The following is a 19,794-nucleotide window of genomic DNA, read 5'->3' as shown; positions in this document are numbered from 1 at the left end:
AGTACTCTATAGCAGTTGCTGTGTAGCAGTTGCAGTTTAGGTCAAGCACAACAGTATTACCTGAACAAAGTGGGTTATTTAAAAAATATTTTTCAGGATATTAAACCTATTTTTATATTCAGTAACTGTTTTTGTACAGATTGCTTAATTTTCAGGTGAATTCGCTATTCGGATTTTTCATTGGTTTCTTGATTTGCATGTGGCTCTTGAGCTGTTTAACACTGTAGCAGTATTTGTTTCTGATGCATGCTAACTTTTCTTAATCTCTTCACAAGAAACATGCTTCTATCATGTTTCACCTTTAGTTTTCTATTTTATTTTAATTATGTTTCAAAAGTCCTGACAGTATGCTTTGGTATAGAGTGGATAGTGTGCTTTTACCCACACTATCTATTTCTCTAAGAACTTCCAAAGAAATGAGCAGTTCTTGCATAAATGTGTGAAAACAGCACTCCAGAAATCTTGTAGGACAAGGTTTTAAAATAGGGTGTCTATGAACCACTGAAAGCAACTTGATACAAGACGTAGGATGTCTTCCTTATATTTGCATATTTGAAATGTGATGTGAAAAAAGGACTATAAACTCCATACCTGTTTCTTCTAAGTGTTGTCATATAAGAGGATTATACTGAGGGTGACTTGAGGGATTCACATAAAGATACGTACCACAGAAAAAAAATTCTGGTTTATTGTATGAAAAATCAACATGGCTGTAAATCTAAAGACTGGAATTCAAGGTATATTTGGGTTTAACACTGTTTATCTGAAAAACTGAGAAAATCTATTTCTAGGTTTGTGTTTTCCTGTGTTTATGTTTTCCTGTTTTCCTGCTCCTCAGCACCTCAAAATAGAAAACAAGGGTAGAAGGAAGAAAATGTTTCTACTTTTTTGTTTGTGATTAAGGAAAACATCTATGATGATCTTGTAGGAAGCAGAAAAGAATCACACCCAAACATCCATCAAGGTCTACTTGAGAGGAATGGAGCAGATAGGGTCACATCTGTTCACATTCCTGCATGTATACCTTTTCATGCATTTCTAGACTGTTTCCCTCCATACTGGTTCTCTTTATCCAATCCTTCAGATCTAGCCCTCAGACATGAGTCATTTGTAGGTTATTGGATCAGTGGTAGGAAGCACACTGTTCTCCTTTATGTTTTGCAGGGTTGCACAGCCAAAAGCTTCAAGCTATCAGACTTTTAGACAGGATGGAAGTCTTACCAATAATATCATTTTCTACCCATACTTCCAGAAAATGGGCAACATTTGAGTTCTTTGCAGCAGAAGCTACCTATTATTAGTAGTATTCACTCTGCAGTGGAGTCTCCTTGCTTGCAATCTGCAGCACAGTAACAGAAAAGGGATAAAAATATCCCCATAAACTGGTACAAAGAATAAGAGATAAAACTTTCTGTTGTCAAAATTCAGTATAATAATAAATTGATAAAAATCTTGGATTTGGTAGCTCTTGTTGGAGCCCAGGATGACATGTCATAATGCCAAGTGCTAAGATTAAGGCAACCTAAATTTGTGTTGGTTTTTTTTTTTAAATGAGATTCTCTCTTCCTCCTTACACTCATACTTTTATTTTGAAAAGATACTGTGCATTCATAATGTCTCAAGTTGTGAATTTCAAATATGCAGAACAAGGGTTCACTCCCCTTGACATTCTAGGGTGGAAGCATGTGTACATCTTTTAAAAATCAGTTTTTGCCCTAGAGAATACATGTATGGTTGCTGATTTTCCAAGACATGCACCATTGTGCACCCTTGAGAATGGGAAAGCCTTTTCTGCATAAAAGAAGACACTACATTTACAAAAAGGGGTATATGCCAACCGTGTCATGAGTCTTCACAGCAAAAACTCCCCAAGATAATGTCAGCATGATAGACAATTTATATTATGCAAATTGCATGCAAATATATACACTGCATCAGATAATTAAAACTTTCCTGAATACATATTTACAAAATAGACAATCCATCATGGTCCATGAGGTTATAATCTAAGTTTTTTTTAAGTGAGCAGTGCAAAAACTCTGAAAATTCACACAAAAGTGAATAACAATAATTGAAATATAATGACATAACATTTATTAACTTTGGTTCTGTACAGAGTGTCATTCATTCAAAAATCCACTGATTCACAAAGTAAAAATTGGAAGCTCTTTTCGACAATTTGTGCTAGTGGAAAATATAGGAACCAATGTGCTACTACGGCTGTGCAGCATCAGTAACCATGGGCAGGAAGTGAAAAATTGCATATGCAGTGTTATGAAATGAAACTGACATGAACAGAAAATGTACTAAGAATTCTGAGTAAATGCTTGCAGAAGGTAGCCTTGGGGATTTTTTTAGACTTCATCTTCCAGCTTCACTCAGAAAGTAGCACCTTCTTTAGGACCTTTGAGTTCCAGCCGCGATGGTAAACACATACCTGTCTTAAAGGCAGCAAAGTTAATGGGTGAATATTACTGGACTTTTCCTAAATCATATTAGTTCTCCCTAGAGATGTCCATCAAGTCCCAACAAGTTTTGACATGTTCTTCAATTAATAGTCCATGACAGGATTATAATCCACAGGGGCATAGTAGCCCTATGTGAATTATGAATCTGAAATCAGTAACTGCATTGTTTGGCACCTAATAATGATTATTAATTGCTCCTCTTCTACCTTCTCTTGTGCATGACAGAAATTGGTAAGGCAGTGATCTGTCTCCTTTTTACTTTCCATTGTCCTCCAAGAAGTTGCTTCAGTGTTTTTCTTGTTCTGCTCCCATATTGCATAGCTGATATTCTCATGATGCTCTCAGTTGATTTGAGTCCATACTAACCTATGAAAGTCCACATCCAGGCCAAATCTAAATGCTGGAATTCAAGGTACATTTTGAGCCCAGTATAGTCTATGGGGAAATCAGTGAATGGTTTAAGTTGGAAGAGACCTTTAAGACCTCTTCCAAGATCTAGTTCTAACCCCCTGCTATAGGCAGGGGCACCTCTCACTAGACCAGGTTAGGTTGCTCAAAGCCCCATCCAGCTAGCCTTCAACACCCCTAGGGAGGGTTGTAGGGGAACTCTTACATCATGGCTTGGACTGGTGATTGAGCACCTGATGAAGGAGTGTGGCTTCCAGGGAAATTTTTACACCTGTGTTGTTTTTTTTGTTTTGTTTTGTTTTTTTAAACCAGCTGGGTAAGTTTCATTCTTCTTTCTGTATATGAATACTGGCCTACATGAAAATATTTTGCCTGATATCACCAAGATCCTATCAGAAGCAATTTTGCTTCCTCATAGGCAGAAAGAGGGGGCATCCAGAAACTCTCTGGGTGACCTGTTCCTGTATCTCACCACCGTCACAGTAAAAAATTTCTTCCTAATATCTAGTCTAAATCTGCCCTCCTCCAGTTTGCAGCCATTTCCCCTTATTCTGTCTCTACATTCTTTCATAAAAAGTCCTCCCCAGCTCTTCAGTAGGCCCCTTCAGGTACTGGCTGCTATAAGGTCTCTCTGGAGCTTTCTCTTTTCCAGGCTGAAGAGCCCCAGCTCTCTCTGCTGACTTTACCTCGTGATGTGTGCTGCAAAAGACAGATGGTTGGGGAAAGCAGTGTCTCCTTCCTGTGCTTGCAGAAGCAAGAGTATTGGCTTATTTACGTTGTTTTTTTCCCAATTGACAAGATGTAGTAAATTTTATTCTTGTTTTGAGCTAGGACAATGCTCAGCAAGCCACAGGTTGTAGTGTGACAGTGTGTAGCCTTTCAGCCTGATCTTCCCAGCAGTGAGATACAGGCTTACTTGTAGTTGGTGGACTTTAGAGTTTAAGTTTTGTATTGAGGGATACGGTTTAGTGATTACTATTGGTGATAGGTGGATGGTTGGACTGGATGATCTTGAAGGTCTTTTCCAACCTTGGTGATTCTGTGATTCTGTGTGACTAATCTGCACTGTCAGGATTCGTCAAACATACAAAACTGTGTTTAAGAGCTTATGGTTTTGTGGCTGAGGAAAGCTCTTCTAACTTTAATGCAAGTCTGTAAGACTGTTGAACAAGATTAATGAATGAGGGCAAAAATAGCCTTTTGCTTCTAAGGTTTAACCTCATGCTTGTTAACAATAGTGGTCAGCACCTTTCTGCTGATGGTGGCCAGTAGGATTGACTCAAAGTGCATAAGCTGAAGGAGGAAAGACACTTTGCTAGCTGATGACTTGTGAATATAGGATGGCCTTTGTTTTTTTTTTAATGTAAAATCTTCAGTTTGAGGTCTGTATTACATGAGAATTGAACATTTTGGTAGAGTTCCTTTTTACCAGAGAAGAGTTTCATCCTCCTTCACAATTAGCTATGTGGTTTTTTTTCTTTCTGTTATATCAGGCAGGCAAGATAATTTTTTTTTAAGTCTACTTCCAGAATTGAGTAGCCGAGAAGCCAGTTAGAATACTGTTTGTTAATGGACTCTGGGCCAATTTCTGCTATTCTTGCTCATACCAAGTAGCAACACTGACCTTCTTGTGGAGATGCATATTCTATCTAGCACAACAGGAACTTTCGGGGCTCATCTTATGCTGAACTCTGTATTTTCATACATTCTGTCAGAGGAACACACAGCAGTTGTATCCTGCAGACAGAGGTTAGAATCCATGCCAGATTTTCCAGTAGGGCACTATCAGAAGAGAATTTTTATAGAGAGAGAGAGAAATAGTCTTTCTATTCTTCTGGGTCTGATCAGCCAAAGCATTGTCATTTATCAGAACCAAATTAGAAATTATTTGAACTCCACTTGTCATTCTTTGAAGGGCTGTAGTGTTTTGAAATGCCTCTAAGTAACCTGTTTCTAAATAGTCAATGTCTGCTCCCTGCTTAGATAGTTTTGCAAAAAGCACTTTCCAAACAAAACATCAAAATATATCAGCATATAATGATTTTCATTAAAAGTAGATTTATTGACATAAATGACAAAATGGCCAAGACATTTAATTGAGTGTTGAACAGTCCTCATATTTAAATCTATTAGAAATTTAATATAGCAGCAGGTTATGGCGGCCTTGAGAGCAATGGTAAGAAGGCTTTCCGAAACACGCTTTGTGAATCTAGATATTTACTTTGCAAGCAAAGTATATTGACATGTGCTTTAGTTTTGTGGATACAGAGAGTGGCAATAGACTCTTACCTGTCTGTGTGACAGTGATGTTTACCTGAGACCCTGCTGCCTTAATTGAGGAGGATATATGCTTTGCCTCATTTTATAATAGTAAAAAGAATATCTGCACCAGACAGGAGAATTACTGGAAAAATAGTTCACTTGGCATGTATGAAGGGCTTTGTGTTCTTAATTAATTTATTTATTTTATGAGACTTGGCCAATACAGAAGAAAAAAAGTTACCATGAACACAAACTTCTCAAGAAAACATTACCTTAGGTAGTACAAAAGGGCTTGATGAATCTGCCAACAACTCAATGCTCCATAAAAATAGACATGAATCAGTTGCCCTCCATCAAATCAAGACCTGTAAGGATGCAGTGTTCAAAGTGCCAGTCAGTTTCCATGACTGCCTAACATGTTTTGTTTTCTTTACCTATGAAAGAATGCTACTTTCTACAGTTATCGAAGAGCAACTTCCAAGTAGTCTTAATAATCAACAGCATGTGTCTGTCTGGTGTGTTTGTTTGTCTATTTGGGAAAGACAGCTGAAACAGTAACACTCCAAGTGCTGTGCTGGGAAGCAGAGCCATACTGCTGCTGCAATTGAGTCCTGGGGAGATGAAAATAGAATGCTTGATTGCTGGTTATCTCATCAGCCCTTGTGAAAAGCAGTGTTCACGTTTGGAAGAGGAGAGGAAACTGGGAATCCATTACATTAGTCCTGGTGTTTGAGTTACGCAAATATCCATGACTGTCGTTCAGAAAACAGAGAGATGGTGCTTAAACCGTAATTCAGATATGTCCATTCTAATATAGTAACAGGATGGTAAATTGGTTAAGGAAAAATCAGCTTTGTTTCTTCAGACTCAGTTGGAGGTAGTGGAAATAGGTCTTCTGAAGCTAGACAGGGTAACTGGGGATTTTCCCTCTCTGCCTGATTTTGTTAATAAATGCTGTAATTTGGATTTGGCATTGTGAATGTTAGCCACTAATTGGCATCTGAACTGAGAATAGCTGATAGAATATCAGTGGCCATTTCACTTGCAATAAACTCCACAAAATTGTAACAAAAGCAGTTGGTTCTTTCTCTCCTAACAGTGGTTGCTGGTTTGACACCCACATGCTTATTCCTCCCCCAGTGTTTATGTCTTCACACTTTAAACTCTCTTGCAGAGCTTCTTATCAGCTATTGCACAAGATACCCAACAGGTTTTAAGGCTAGACAGTTTCACAATACCAACAGTCAGCAGGGAAGGCATTTTTGGTGATAGATGTTGGACTATCTCTTGAAATCTTCAGTAAAGGCACATGGAAGAGATGTACTGGTAACATGCAGTGCTATTCTGTACTCAGTCAAATGAAAAAGGAAACTAAGTGGAAAGTACTGGATTCTGACAACAAAGAAATAGAATGCAATGTTCTGATTTTTTTAATGTAATTTCATTTTTCCTTTCAATCAGCTTTTGGTCTTATGTTATTGACAATGAAATGCACTCTCTGGGCTTCAGAATCACAGTGTTGCTCAGCTTTAGAAAAGTCTTTTTTTCATACTACCATCTGCAATACCATCCATTTAGTCATGTAGCACTAAAAATGCACAGTTTCCAGACCATTTTTTAATTAATTTTTAATTCCTGTTTTCACAGTATAAAGAAATTTAATTAGATATTGTAAAAAGATCTTAGGTCTCTGATAACCCTCCTCCCAAAGGTGCTGATGTGGCTGCAAGGCCCGAGGGCACCTCTCAGCACTGCCAGCCTGAGGCTGCCAGAATGGCAGAGATCTTCTCAAAGACCAGAGGGCTTCTTTTTGCTTCCTTGATATTTCTGAAAGTAGAGCAGAGCTTCCATATAATGTTCAACACATATGAACGTTTTTCTGATTTCAGAAACTTTTCTTCACATTTGGTCGGGAACAAAGCTTACGAGGTTGACGTAATAATTTGAGGAAGTCTAAGAAGGAACGAAAACGTCTGGGGCTAGGAAGAGATCTAGGTCTCTTGGGGAGGACCAAAGAAACATTAGGTGACGATCTGTGTTCCAATTTATGAGAACTTTTCCATCAGCTGCACTCAAAGAATTTGAAATACACTTTTTTTTTTTTTGCCTTTGTGGAATTGCTCTTCTTTGCCTTTCAGAGTGAATCTGGCAATTTTCCAAGGCAAACTTGCAAAGGAGTAGAATAAATCACTTGCAGTGTTTGACTAGTAGGAATCCAAGCACTAGAGAAACTACCTCATTTCTAGAAAGCCTCGTAAAAAATGGCTGGGTTTACTTAATCTTTTTGACTCAGTAATATTTCTGCTTGAGTCTACAGTTTGCCAGCCATAAACATTGTCACAAATAATGAAGTAATCATGCAATTAGGACTCACTTATACTGTGACAGTGACCTCTTACTTTTTTTTCCCCCACATAAAAAGAAATAAATATTGTCTTTTTGTTCTCATTGGTGCTAGCTTGTTTTCTCTCCTGGTTTTACCTTTCTAGGGCTGCCTAGACTGTGTTCTGCTATGAGGCAGTAAGAGTGTACTGTATGTTTTGTTAGTTGCACTGAGCGTGAGGAGTAGATGAGCTGTGGTTTGTTTCCCTCTCCAAAACTCTAGACAGCTGAGTGGGGCATGGAGCAGAAACAGAGCCTTCTGACTGTGCAATTCTATGGTAAATCAAAAGTAGCTGTCTAGCCAGGATCATACCACGTTATTATCCATTGGACTGTGTTGGTACAAAGACAGGACCTGAGCAGAGCAGGGCACTGAAGGCCTGGTCTAGAGCCTCTTTGGGGTTCAATCTCGTGTCCACCACCATTTCATAAAGAGACTCATAAACAGTTGCTTCTTCCTTCCCTGAACTTTCTGCCCATTTTTTGGAAGTGGTTCAGCTACTTCCACAGCAAAGCTTTGGCAAAGAGGAAGCAAAGATGAAACGCTGGCTCAAACCAGCCATGTAATGCTGTCTTAGAATCATAGAAACCTTAGAGTTGGAAGAGACATCTGAAGACCATCTAGTCGAACTCCCCTGCAGTGAACAGCATGCCGCAGGTAGATCAGGTTGCCTAGGGCCTGATCCAGCCTCTTCTTGAAAATCTACAGGGACAGAACATTGACAACATCACAAAGTAACCTGTTCCAGAGCCTCATCATATTCACTGTAAAATATTTTTTCCATATATCTAACCTAAGTTTACCCTCTTTGAGTTTGAAGCTGTTTCCCCTTGCTCTGTATAGAAACCCTGCTAAAGTGTTTGTTCCTTTCTTTCCTGTAACTCTCCTCTACATGCTGAGAGGCTGCTATCAGGTCACCTTGCAGCCTTCTGTTATCCAGGCTTAAGGGTGCCAGCTCTGTCCTCATAGGAGAGGTCTTCAGTGTGTCTTTGTGAGTTTCCAGGCCATTGGTCACTCAGTAAGTCTGCTGCCAGATGTTCCTGTCTGAAATGACTTCCTGTAATAGAGGCTTGTATCCTGTGTCCCATATGAAAAGCACTCAGTACTGAGCATTCCTGTTTTTCCATGGAGACCAGAATTTTTTTTTCCAAGTGCTTGAAGCCCAGATGCAGAAGTCAATGTAAATGCTGCTGAAACCATGCAACTGCTCAGTCTGGTGGCTGGGAACCAGACTCACAGATGCCCAATGCATAGTCACTTTACTTCTGTCTAGGACTGTGACAGAGCTTGCTGCTTCCAATTTTGTATGTTCTCCACTTTGGAGTCCCAGTCACATCTATGTCAAGTGTTTTATAAATGCTTCTGGCTTTGCACTTGCACCATAATGTTCTTCTCAAGGCTGTATGAAAGTCTCCTAAAGAGATGAAGTCACTGAACAGGGACTTTTTTTAATGGTCTATCAAATTTTTCTTCTGAGAGTGCTTCATCTGTCTGCTTGTCGCAGCAGCAGTACTTCAACTTGATTCTGGATGCAGCTGGATCTGACTTGCCAGAATAATCTATTTCTCTTCTGAGATGACCAATGCATTAAAATTAAGCAGTGGCTGACTTAAATTTGCACCTAAATTAGACCGTAATACCACTATTCTTAGGAGACCCTAATAAGAACTGGAGAAAATCAAACAGATTTTCAAAATCAACAGATGTCTAATTTAAAAAACTAAACTAAAACTCAGATGCTAAGCAAAATTGACTTTGTTAAAACCTGTCAAAATAGATTTTCCATGAAATAATGTTTCCAAGAAAAAGTTTTAACCTCAGGTTTTGAAGAATGTCTCCTAAATGAATAAACAGAGAAGTAAAATAAAAATCACAGAATCACAGATCACAGAATCACCCAGGTTGGAAGGGACCTCAAGGATCATGTAGTTCCAACCCCCCTGCCTAGCAGGGCCACCAAACACACACATTCAGATCAGGTTGCCCAGGACCCCGTCCAACCTGGCCTTGAACACGTCCAAGGATGGGGCATCCACAACCTCCCTGGGCAGCCCGTTCCAGGGCCTAACCACTCTCCTTGTAAAGAACTTCCCCCTAACATCCAACCTAAATCTTCCCTCCTTCAACTTGGATCCATTCCCCTAGTCCTGAAAATCAATTGTTTTAAAATAAATAAATTTATAAGAAAGTAAAAAAGAAGAAATTTTATCATAGATCCCACATAGTATAAGAATAGCATGGGGTTTTCTTTTGAAATTTTTCAACTTTATTAAGTATTCTTGATAGATATAATATCCTACCCTCTTCCAACACAATGCACTTTTCACTTCGTGCGTGATTTAAATTGTTCTAGTAGCTATACAATCCACTCATGCTGAAAAGAAATCTCAGGATCCTTTGCTTTCAATTGTTATTAATTCTTTCAGTTTCCACCATCACAGGATAGCCTGAAAAAGGCGAGGAGATTCAATCATGGAGATATCACAAAAGAAACTACACCCAAAAATTCTTTCTGAAGGGACAAAGATAAATCCTCTTCGTTCCAGATGAGTTAATGAGAGCTCGGCATGAAATCAGTCAGACTGCTCATTATAAGTCTCCTTTACTGTGCTTTCTTCTTTCCCCATCTGCCTGAATTTAGATATGCCTTCAGATTTTCCTCTAATCACTTGCTTCTGAAGATTCTGGTCTGCCTTTGGCCAGCTGCTTTTTCAAAACAAGTTTTCTGTCTCTGGATAATAAGGTATTTTTGCTTCTTTCCAGTGATGGTTGGGCAGACAGAGATGAAGTCATTGAAGGTTATGAACAGGAAGCAAACGGAGGCATCACCATCAAACTGCAATCTCCAGAGGTCTTGTCATTTGATGACTATTATCTGAAGCTGCGTCTGGACACCAATACCCGCAATCCCTGGTTTCCTGAGTTCTGGCAGCATAGATTTCAGTGTCGCATCCCTGGACACCCATTAGAGAATCCCAACTTCCAGAAGAACTGCACTGGTAATTTATCAGCTCTTTTTCCATTTCAATGTGTGCTCTGGAAAAAAAAAAAAAAAAAGAAAAAAAGAAAAAAAAAAAGAGCTTTATTTGTTTGCTTATAATTTGTTAATAATAGTGAAAAGTGAGAACCAAATTGTAAATAAATTGTAAATACATAAGTCAAAATTCTGGGAGAAAAATCCAGCACAGATTCCTCTCAGTATAATTTTGCTCCGTCATAAAGCAGCTCATTCCACTTTGAGGTTTTATGTCTGTACTGAGGCTGAGGTGAATGCCTAAATTTGTAGCATGGATACATGGCCATGAATAGGATAAAATAAGTAACAGTTAAATTTTAAGAAAAAAATTGAAACAAATTGAAACCTTTTTTTTTTCCAAAATCATTTTCTCTAACCAGTATGATAATCACAAAATTCAAAGAAAATACTATAGCCAAATAAATAAATAAATAAATATCAATGTGTCTTCAAACTGGGAAATCATCTGTTTCACACTTTCTTCTCTTCACCCATTAAAAAGCATACTTTTTTTTCCCACTACATAGCACTTATTTAAACATCAATGTCCTACAAATAGAAGCAATACTCACCTCATAGTAAGGGAAGTGTATCTGCTCATAAACAGTTTGTTTTTTTCTGTGTCAGAACCTGAGAAAATTAACTATATCTTAGTAAGATTGAATGTACTGGTAAATTTAGATGGTTGTGATCACTTTTCTATAAAATACTTACTGAATAATTTTGAAAGTATTTAATTATAGTTGGTTAATATTTCATCTCCAGTCAAAAGAGTACATTTTAATAGTAAGGAAGTTACCCTGTGAAAAAAAATAATAATGAAATCTGACTTCCCATGGATTTTTGTCCTATTCTTTATGTCTCTAACCCCTTTATCCAATTGCAGTAATCTCATTTCATGCACTCTGAGATAACTCCTCACTGTATTTATAGTTCCTCTGCCATCAACAACACTTCTTAACAGCACCTTCCAACCTTCCACATTACCTTTACTTTCCCCTCAGTTCTCTTATTAATAGATGAGCCATATCAACACACACTGTGACTGACTCAAAAATGGCATTATGTGATGACTGGCAGACTGGCTGGGCCCATATGAGCTCTTGGGAGCTGGTAGGAAGACATACTGGCTAAGGAATTGTTGCGTGTTTTGTGTGATATTTTTTTACTCAGAGGAATTATTAACTTTGCATTCTACCAAAATGTTCATTTATGTTATATATATTTATTTTAAGACTGCTTCACTTCAGAGAAAGTAGTTAACATAGGCCAACAAGAGCAGAAATTAGTAAGGGAAGAATGCATGATGGACACACAAAGCAAATATATAGTTTCTTTCTTAAGAAATTTACGATTAAAATAATTTTGCTTTGGTTGTAAAAAAGTTTCAGGCTGTTACTCAATAAAATGTCTGATTTCTGCTGAATCTCAGCAGCTGTAAGCATGGGTAGTATGTTATCCAGTCTCCACTAAACAATAGGCAGGACTGGCATGATCATTCTTTGCCTACCATATTAAAAGCAAATATCAACTAGTGACATCAAACTGGAGTACATGGGTTACTTCTTCACAGTGAGTAGATGAGTTGTCAGATACATGCTGCTGTGGACTACAGATTTTTACTTGAGAGAAAAATCCACAAAAGAAATTCACAGGAAAAAATAATGGTCTGCTTTATGGAAAAAACAAGCAAACACCACCAAACTTTTTAGGAAATGTTGGGGCTGAAGGCACTGAATATTGGAGAAGGTGCTGCAGAGTTACCATCTTCTGCTGTGATACAGGTACAAACCTGCTGTGGTGTTTCTTGCTACTCAAGCAGGTATCAGAGACATCAGTATACTCTGACCGTTAATTGCCATAATTTAGGCACTCTAACATCTTTCCTTCCTCTAACAACCTCTAAAGTTTTTCACGAAGCTTCAAAATATGTGGTACTTTTTTGTGCTTTTCTCAAAAACAGTCATCTCTTAAACTTGAGAATGAACTCTCAGGATCATCATGCAGAACTGAGAAGTTCATAAATGTTTCAAATCACAAAAGAAAAACCCACCATGTATCTATTCCAAATAATGGCGTATCTGTGGAATCGACAGACCTATGTGTCCCCAGAGTGTGTGGGAGCAATGCACTATCTTATTATATTTTTCTTTGACTGCACAGAGCTGACTTCATACACTCACACATACGCTTCACCGCAGCTTTCCATACGAATATCTTTATCTGAGTTTTCTGCTGGTTTAAGAATGCTGCTTAAAATACTAACAGCTCCAAAGCTTGCTGATGGAGCCTTCCTCTCCAAGGAGGTTTAGTATGGCAGTGTTAAGAAAATGCCTTTTTTAACTTATACCTATAAATTCGGAGACAGTTCTCTTTATAAGCATGTGGGGAAAAAAAAAATCTGAATTGCCTCTCACATCCTTCACAAAGAAGGTTATGTGCACAGATTTGAAAATGAGGGCCACACAGGCCAATAAATAAAAAGCAATATTTGAAATCCACTAAAAGCACTGATAGACTACATTCTGACTTTGTTACACCACAAATTAAAATCTTGCTGTTACTACTCCATCACTCCAGGAAAGGTATCAGTATTGAACACTGGTATTAAGGTTCTCATCTCCATTATAGCTGAGAGCTTTCTTTTTACCTCACAGTATGCCATTAGTATTCCTGTAACAAGGCATACAGGATCCTGAATTATGGAAAACGCTGAGTCCCTTGTGCTCTCAGGACTCCTTGCACATTATTAGCATTCATTGTGACTAAGTCTTGGTCCTGATCTGTTCTGTATTCAAAAAGAGCACTGGTAGTCATTACTGAAAACACAGCACACCTGCGCTTCTGTATAAACAGAAATTGATTCAAAGGTAGTACTCTGCTCAGATTCATCTTCAGAATCCGAGGAAACTTTCTAATGAAGAAGAATACCAAGGGCAAAAGATACTTTTGTTGTCTTGGAGAGCATAGTGTCCTTGTATTTACCCATCAGTGGGATCCATAAGAAATACCACAAGCAAGAGAAAACAATGTATTCCTCCAACTACCTTGTTCAGAGAGAGTCAGAATTCATGTTTTGTTCCACTTTGAAGAGAAGATTAATTGCAAAGTTTGTATTTGAATATCTTCAATTACTTCTTGCCCAGTATAATTTTCTCACATACAAACTAATTCTTTTATTGAGTAATTCATTCAGAATTGGCACTGGAATGTGAAGTTCAATTTTCAGCATTCATGGATAGGCGAGGACTGTTCTTCAAACATTTACAGCTGCTGCATTTGCAATTTCTAAGACACTGTTGAGTCAGCACTAGATTGGGATTGCAGACTCTAGAAAACAAGGGAGAAGCAAATTCTTAGAAATCCTCCTTCCCCTATGACAGAAATTATTGTATGAATTCTCTCACTCAGTTCCTGAGAAGATTGATGTCATCCTTCAGGAAATCTCATGCTGCACTGAACTCTGTGAGTATTTTTTGAGGAGGAAAGAGGAAATACCAGAAGGAAGCAAATCCAAGTGCATCCCAGTCTACAAAGCAGTCTGTGAGATCTGCCTTAAGACTGACCACAGTTGCAAGATAGTTTATCTGGATGAACTAGTACTATATGGTAGTAGCACAAATTCTTGGGAAGAGAAGAAAACCTGCTCTTTTGGGAACATTCACTTATTTCTTGCAAAAATTAAAAAGAAATATCCTACTTTTCCCATTTGGGTAGCAGCCAAAAGAGTGGGAGCTATTTTTGACTCACTTTTTGCTGATGTTAGCCAAATCAGTCTCATAAATTGGCTGCCTCTCTGTCTCTCTCTTTTTCATGGATATACAGTATATACCAACATGGTAAGATTCAGTCTAAAATTTTTCTTCTGCATAGAAAAGAGATATTTTTGTATGTATTTTTTTTTTTTCCTCTATGCTTGATTTCTAGAAGGCCAAGACCACTTCCAGTACAAGGTTATTCTCAAAATATTCATTCCACTACTGAATGTTTTCCATTAGTACCTACATTATTCAGGAAACTCAGCATGTCCTGCATCTCTGTATGAATAACTGACTCATAGGGAGCTTCAGAACTTCACAATATTCTTCGTGGCCTTCAGATGACAAATCAGAACAGTGTAGTCCATTTTAACACTACCAGAAAAACGCTGCTTTTGAATTTGAGAAGTTAAGAAACTACATCAGAATGATCCTAATGCTATGTTCCTTTGGCATGCAACTTCCAGAACTGCTCCAAGCAGCAGTCACTGCTTGTGTCTATTCATCAGACAAATCAGCCATTTCTACATCTAGGAGACCGTACGCTGACGGCAAGATATGGTGATAGTCTGTATTGTCAATTGTCACTCTTTTCCAACAGCTCTTTGGAGGTTTACTCCTCTCTGAGCTGATAGAGATAGCCTGAATAGAAGTCCTTTTCTCCTCACTAAACTACAGTTATGGATGTTTCTCTGTTGAACCTGACAAGCTCACATGAGCATGAATTAAATGCAATTCTCACATACGTGGATATGAGGTAGAACTCAGTGCAATTCAAACGCTTTTATGGAGGTTTCGCTGCTTGTTTACAGAATGTCTATTCACCTCTTGGCAGATAATACAATGGCTGCAGTTTCTGTGAACTGGATAGGATGAATACTCCTCTGCACCACAAGAGAGTTACGAAATTTGTTATGGAACTTATGCAAACATCAGATTGTGTTCACAGCAGTTCATCTGCTGGGAAAACAGAATGCATAGACAAGCAATCAGCACAGACATTTTTCAACAGAGTGAAGTGGAACAAAGTGGGCAATTCAATGATTCATTGATTTAATAGATTTTTGACGAGAAAGATTATTTATCAGTGAACCTATTTGTGGTAGACAAGAACAAAAAATATAGATTTTTTTTTTATTTGTTCCAATTGCAGGCCAAGTTCCCTTGGATGCTTACTCATACCTTGGTCATGCCATAAGGATTGCTTTATCTGCTAATTCCTGTCTGGGTACAAGGAAAAGACAAACAATCAGACTAAGTGCAGCCAAAATCACAGAATTACATAATCACTCAGGCTGGGAAGTAGCTTAAGAAGGCTGTAGTCCAACCTCCTGTTCAAAGAAGGATCAGGTATAAGTTTAGCTTTGAGGGTTTCAGGATTTTATTCACTGAAGGCTTGAAAGAAGCATGGAGGCAGCAAAGCCCTCTGGGCAACCTTTTCCAGAGTGAGGATGTGAAAAAGCTTGGCCTTATATTCAATCTCAGCCTCTCTTGTTTCAAGGTATGTCCATTTTCTCACACTCCCGCTATGTTCTACCATGAAGAGCCTGTCCTTTTCTTAATAACCTCCCTAGAGATATGAGAGGGCTGCTCTTGGGTTTTCCTTCAGCCATCTCTTCTGCAGGCTGAACAAGCTTAGGTCCTACAGTCTATACTCACAGGACAAGGATTGCACCCATCCTGATGGACCTCTGCTGAATGAGCTCCAGATTATCATTGTCCTTCTGTACTAGGAAGTCCTCAAACCGTACACAATATTCTAAATGCAGCCTAATGAGTGCAAAGTCTAGGGTAGCAGTGATGGTAGTTGTGGTGAGGTGATCACGACTGACAGGCATCTGTCTGTTCTGCTGTCGGTACAGCTGAGCATGCTGCTGGCCTTCATTCCTGCCAAGGAGTGGCCACTACATTCTTCCATCAACTTTGATACTGAGAAGTTGTGTCTTTTTCTATCTTTCTGCATAATCAGCCTCTCTTAGAAAGAGGACATAGGACTACACCATACCTAAGCAGTTCTCATCCTCATATGATGCCCAGTCAGGGGCAGAACACACTAATGATAGCAGAAAATAGTTTATAAGGAGGACTAAACACTCTAGAAAAGGTTTTTATGCTTCAGTATGAATAATGCTGACTCATAGCTTTTGAGACAAAAATCACATATTAAAAAATTGTAGTTTACTTTGTCACTGTGATGACCTTGTGCCATTTGCATGGCTTTGTATAGACCTGGTCTAAAAGAGATATGGAGCATGGTTCAGAGATGCTTTAGAAATCAAAGACATATGCAAGAACACACAGAGCAGTACGTTATGTGAAAATACTAGCTCAAGTCCAAGAGTGATATAGTTATATGTGTGGGATATAACCAAAGTACTAAACCAGCAAGATAGCCAGATCAGTTAAGATGTCTCTGAACAGCATCTTTAAGTGTTTGCCACTGTTATCATCCACTCATTAAACAGAACCTAGTTTTATCTCATTCAGACATAAACAGATTGAGTATAGTTTTAGTGAGGTGTTGTTTTTTTTTTCCTGATGTACGATAATAATGTCTTTTTGGAAGGTCTACAGAACCTCTACTTAAGCCTGTCATAGGGTTTGTTTTTCTCTGATGTTCTACTTGACTGCACTTATTACATCAGATGAGAAAATTGAAAATTGATGGCTGACCTATTCCCATCTTTAGACAGTACTAACATAATTCCTCTTTCAGTGTACATCCTTGTCCACCAGTAATGCAGTTCAGGACTTTTCTTAGTCATGGTCTTTTTTCTTAAGACGTTTTAATTCTGATCAATTTATATGAAATAGCCTGGCATCCTCATTTACTCGTATTGGTGGACAGAGCTCTTAAGCCACGTACTTGATTGTTTCTATCTTTTGTTTAAAGAATGAATAAATTTCTAATGGGAGCTGATCTGAGTGGTTTTCAGAATGTTTAAGGTTATGCTGTGTGTTGGACAAAACAAATCCAGCAGACTTTATTAGTGTTTGATCTTACGTGTCAATGGAGTCCATAGATACTTCTCTGAGAACATTCCTTTAATCTCAATATCTGCAAAGCTGCTTCACAGAGCACCTGTGCCATGAGACTTTGCATTAGCAGAAGCATCTAAAGTGGGAGTTAATTGTAGTACAATACACAAAACTTAATTATCAGAAAAATTAAGAAAATTATTATTTAGGAAAGATTCTTATGAAGAGTCTAGGCACATACTCTTTCATGATAGTCACTGCTTGTAAGTTACTTGATGCAGTATGTATTAAACACATTAACAGAAAAAATCAAAATATTGACGTAGCATGTCCTTATGTCTTCTGTGACTCATCCTCCTTAGCCCCTATTTTGGGTTCTAATTAAATTCATAGGTTCTGAAGTAGAAAATAAGCTGAGTCCTATGTCACTTTTTATGCCCTCAGTATGACACAGGACATCCTAAGCTTCATCCTGCAGCAGGGTCAAAACTCTGATCTCAGTTTTTCAGGCACCTGGAATAAAATGTGTTTGGGACAACTTGTCTGAAAGAACTCTGGTTTCTACACTATCTAGCCAAGGCTTTTTTACAGCAGATAAGACAGGAGAGCTGTAGCCTCATTTTATTTCCCAGACAAAGTTACAAGACAACATATAAGGATTAATGAAGAGGACTATTAATAATGTGCTTTTCTATGATATATCATAGGCATTGTTAAGAGAAGGCATTACCTTCTATCTGGTTTTTGTTCCTAGCTTCTTATTTCTGTGTTTGGAATGAAAGTAGCTACGTTGATACAGTATTTTATCTTTTTCAAAATAATTTTTAAACAGTTTGTCAATCAAAATACAGTCACAAAATCTGTTTTTCTTCCTTTGGAATCCATAAAAATTGTTCTACATGTGCTGTTGAAACAGCATAGAAGACAGTCCAAAAAATATATTCATGTTACAGTCAGATATTAACAAAACTTTTCTGAATCTAATATTTACACCTACACTTTCCGTTGTGGATTATAACAGCCAGAGTCAAATGGGATTAGAAAAATCCCCAGGTAGGCTTGTGACATTCAGCCTTCTCCATTACATGAGTAAACCAATAGAGCTGCAAAGGAGCAAGACATATGAATCATGGTCCCTCATGCCTCTTCCATGCTCCTGTCTGCTGTGCCTGGGGAGCAACAGAGCAGTCCAGGCTATTGCAGGTGCTTTGAATTTTGTCAGTAGCGTGGGAAGGAGAAAAGCGCATAATTAAAATTAACTAATTTGGTCTAAGAAATCATCTGTGTGTGTGCAGGTCACTTATCAGACGAATTAGCCTAAATATAAGCATTTAATAAAATCTGTAAATAAAAGTGATGAAATAACAGTGGTAAATGACTGGGAAACAAGGCCAACTGCTTTCCATGTGTCCTCCCAGTGTTTTTTTAGATTTTATCATCCCTTTCCAAATGTACATGGAGGTAGAAAGCTGTATAACTCAGCTAGCAGTTTTATGGCTTTCCATTACTGGCATAATTACTCCATAGATGTATGTGCAAAGATGTATAGGTGAGTGCCTGCACATTCGCACCTTCGTGCACCAGGATATTTGCTGCAGAATTGGCAATAGGTTTCTTAAAATGAAGAGGGTCCTCTCAGTAGATCTTGGACAAACAGTGGTATAAAGAACAATAAATTATAAGCCTGAGCATTAAAACTTGAACCACAGAAATCACAAACCTTCCTACCTCGAATTGTGTTAATATCCATAAGAGGAATAATCTGATGGAAAGCACAAGCTCCAAAGAGTTAGCTTGCCAGAACAAAGTGCTACTTTTTCACTGACTCTGGGAGGACCAGGAAAGTGCTGAAATCTGCCAGTGTGCAGGAAACTTGGGAAAATTAATGAAAACAGCTTCTTGAGCTAGGCAACTGCTGGCTGAGCCAGAGAGAGCCACTGCAGCACAGCAGCAAGATGTGAAGCAAAATGATTTCTAGCTTGAATTTTTCTGATTTGTACAACAGAAACCAGCTTTGGAGGAACTTTAAAATTTAAACTTTTAATTTTTGCTCTGGATTCAGGCTTAGTTTTATGAGGACAGAAACTCAGGGCTGTTTTCTTCAGAGCAGTAGCACTGTATGCACCATGCTATGCTGTCTACCATCTACTCTCTACAAAAGCCAGTTTGCTCTGTCTGCTTTTCCAGGCTTTGTCTTGAAGTTCACATCACAGGGACCAGCTTTCTTGTGAACTCTCAAATACTTTACTCATTTGGGTTTAGCTGAGCTGAATAGCCCTTTTTGTTCTGCATTATCATATTTGGCTATGCTGAGGAAAACAGGAGATGTACTAAAGCGAATGCTTTTGAAATTCTTTCACATCTGGAAGATGAGCTTCTTCAGTATTCTTAAGTATGAGAATAAAGTTTAGGCCCACTAATTTTGTCTTCTGATTTGCTTAGTTCTATCTCACTACCACTAACAGCAATGCATTATCCTTGTGCAGATGTCACTCAGAGCTTCTAATCTAGGCCTTGCTT

General features: G+C 38.3%; 1 protein-coding gene across 3 annotated transcripts in view; it reads left to right on the top strand.

Moving 5' to 3' along the window:
* GRM1 (glutamate metabotropic receptor 1) overlaps positions 1-19,794 on the top strand; it is a 174,662-nt gene that overhangs the window by 101,172 nt on the left and 53,696 nt on the right. For all 3 annotated transcript variants that reach the window (XM_042820232.1, XM_042820250.1, XM_042820240.1), the window contains exon 3: positions 10,285-10,520. In XM_042820232.1, coding sequence (XP_042676166.1) covers positions 10,285-10,520 — 236 coding nt within the window. The remainder of the gene's footprint in view (positions 1-10,284; positions 10,521-19,794) is intronic.

This window comes from Centrocercus urophasianus, unplaced genomic scaffold, assembly GCF_019232065.1.
Source record: "Centrocercus urophasianus isolate 14NV4802_14NV808 unplaced genomic scaffold, USGS_Curo_1.0 seq_10, whole genome shotgun sequence".
Taxonomy (NCBI): Eukaryota; Metazoa; Chordata; class Aves; order Galliformes; family Phasianidae; genus Centrocercus; species Centrocercus urophasianus.
Note: the sequence above shows the minus strand (reverse complement) of the source record. Positions and strands in the feature narration are given on the sequence as shown.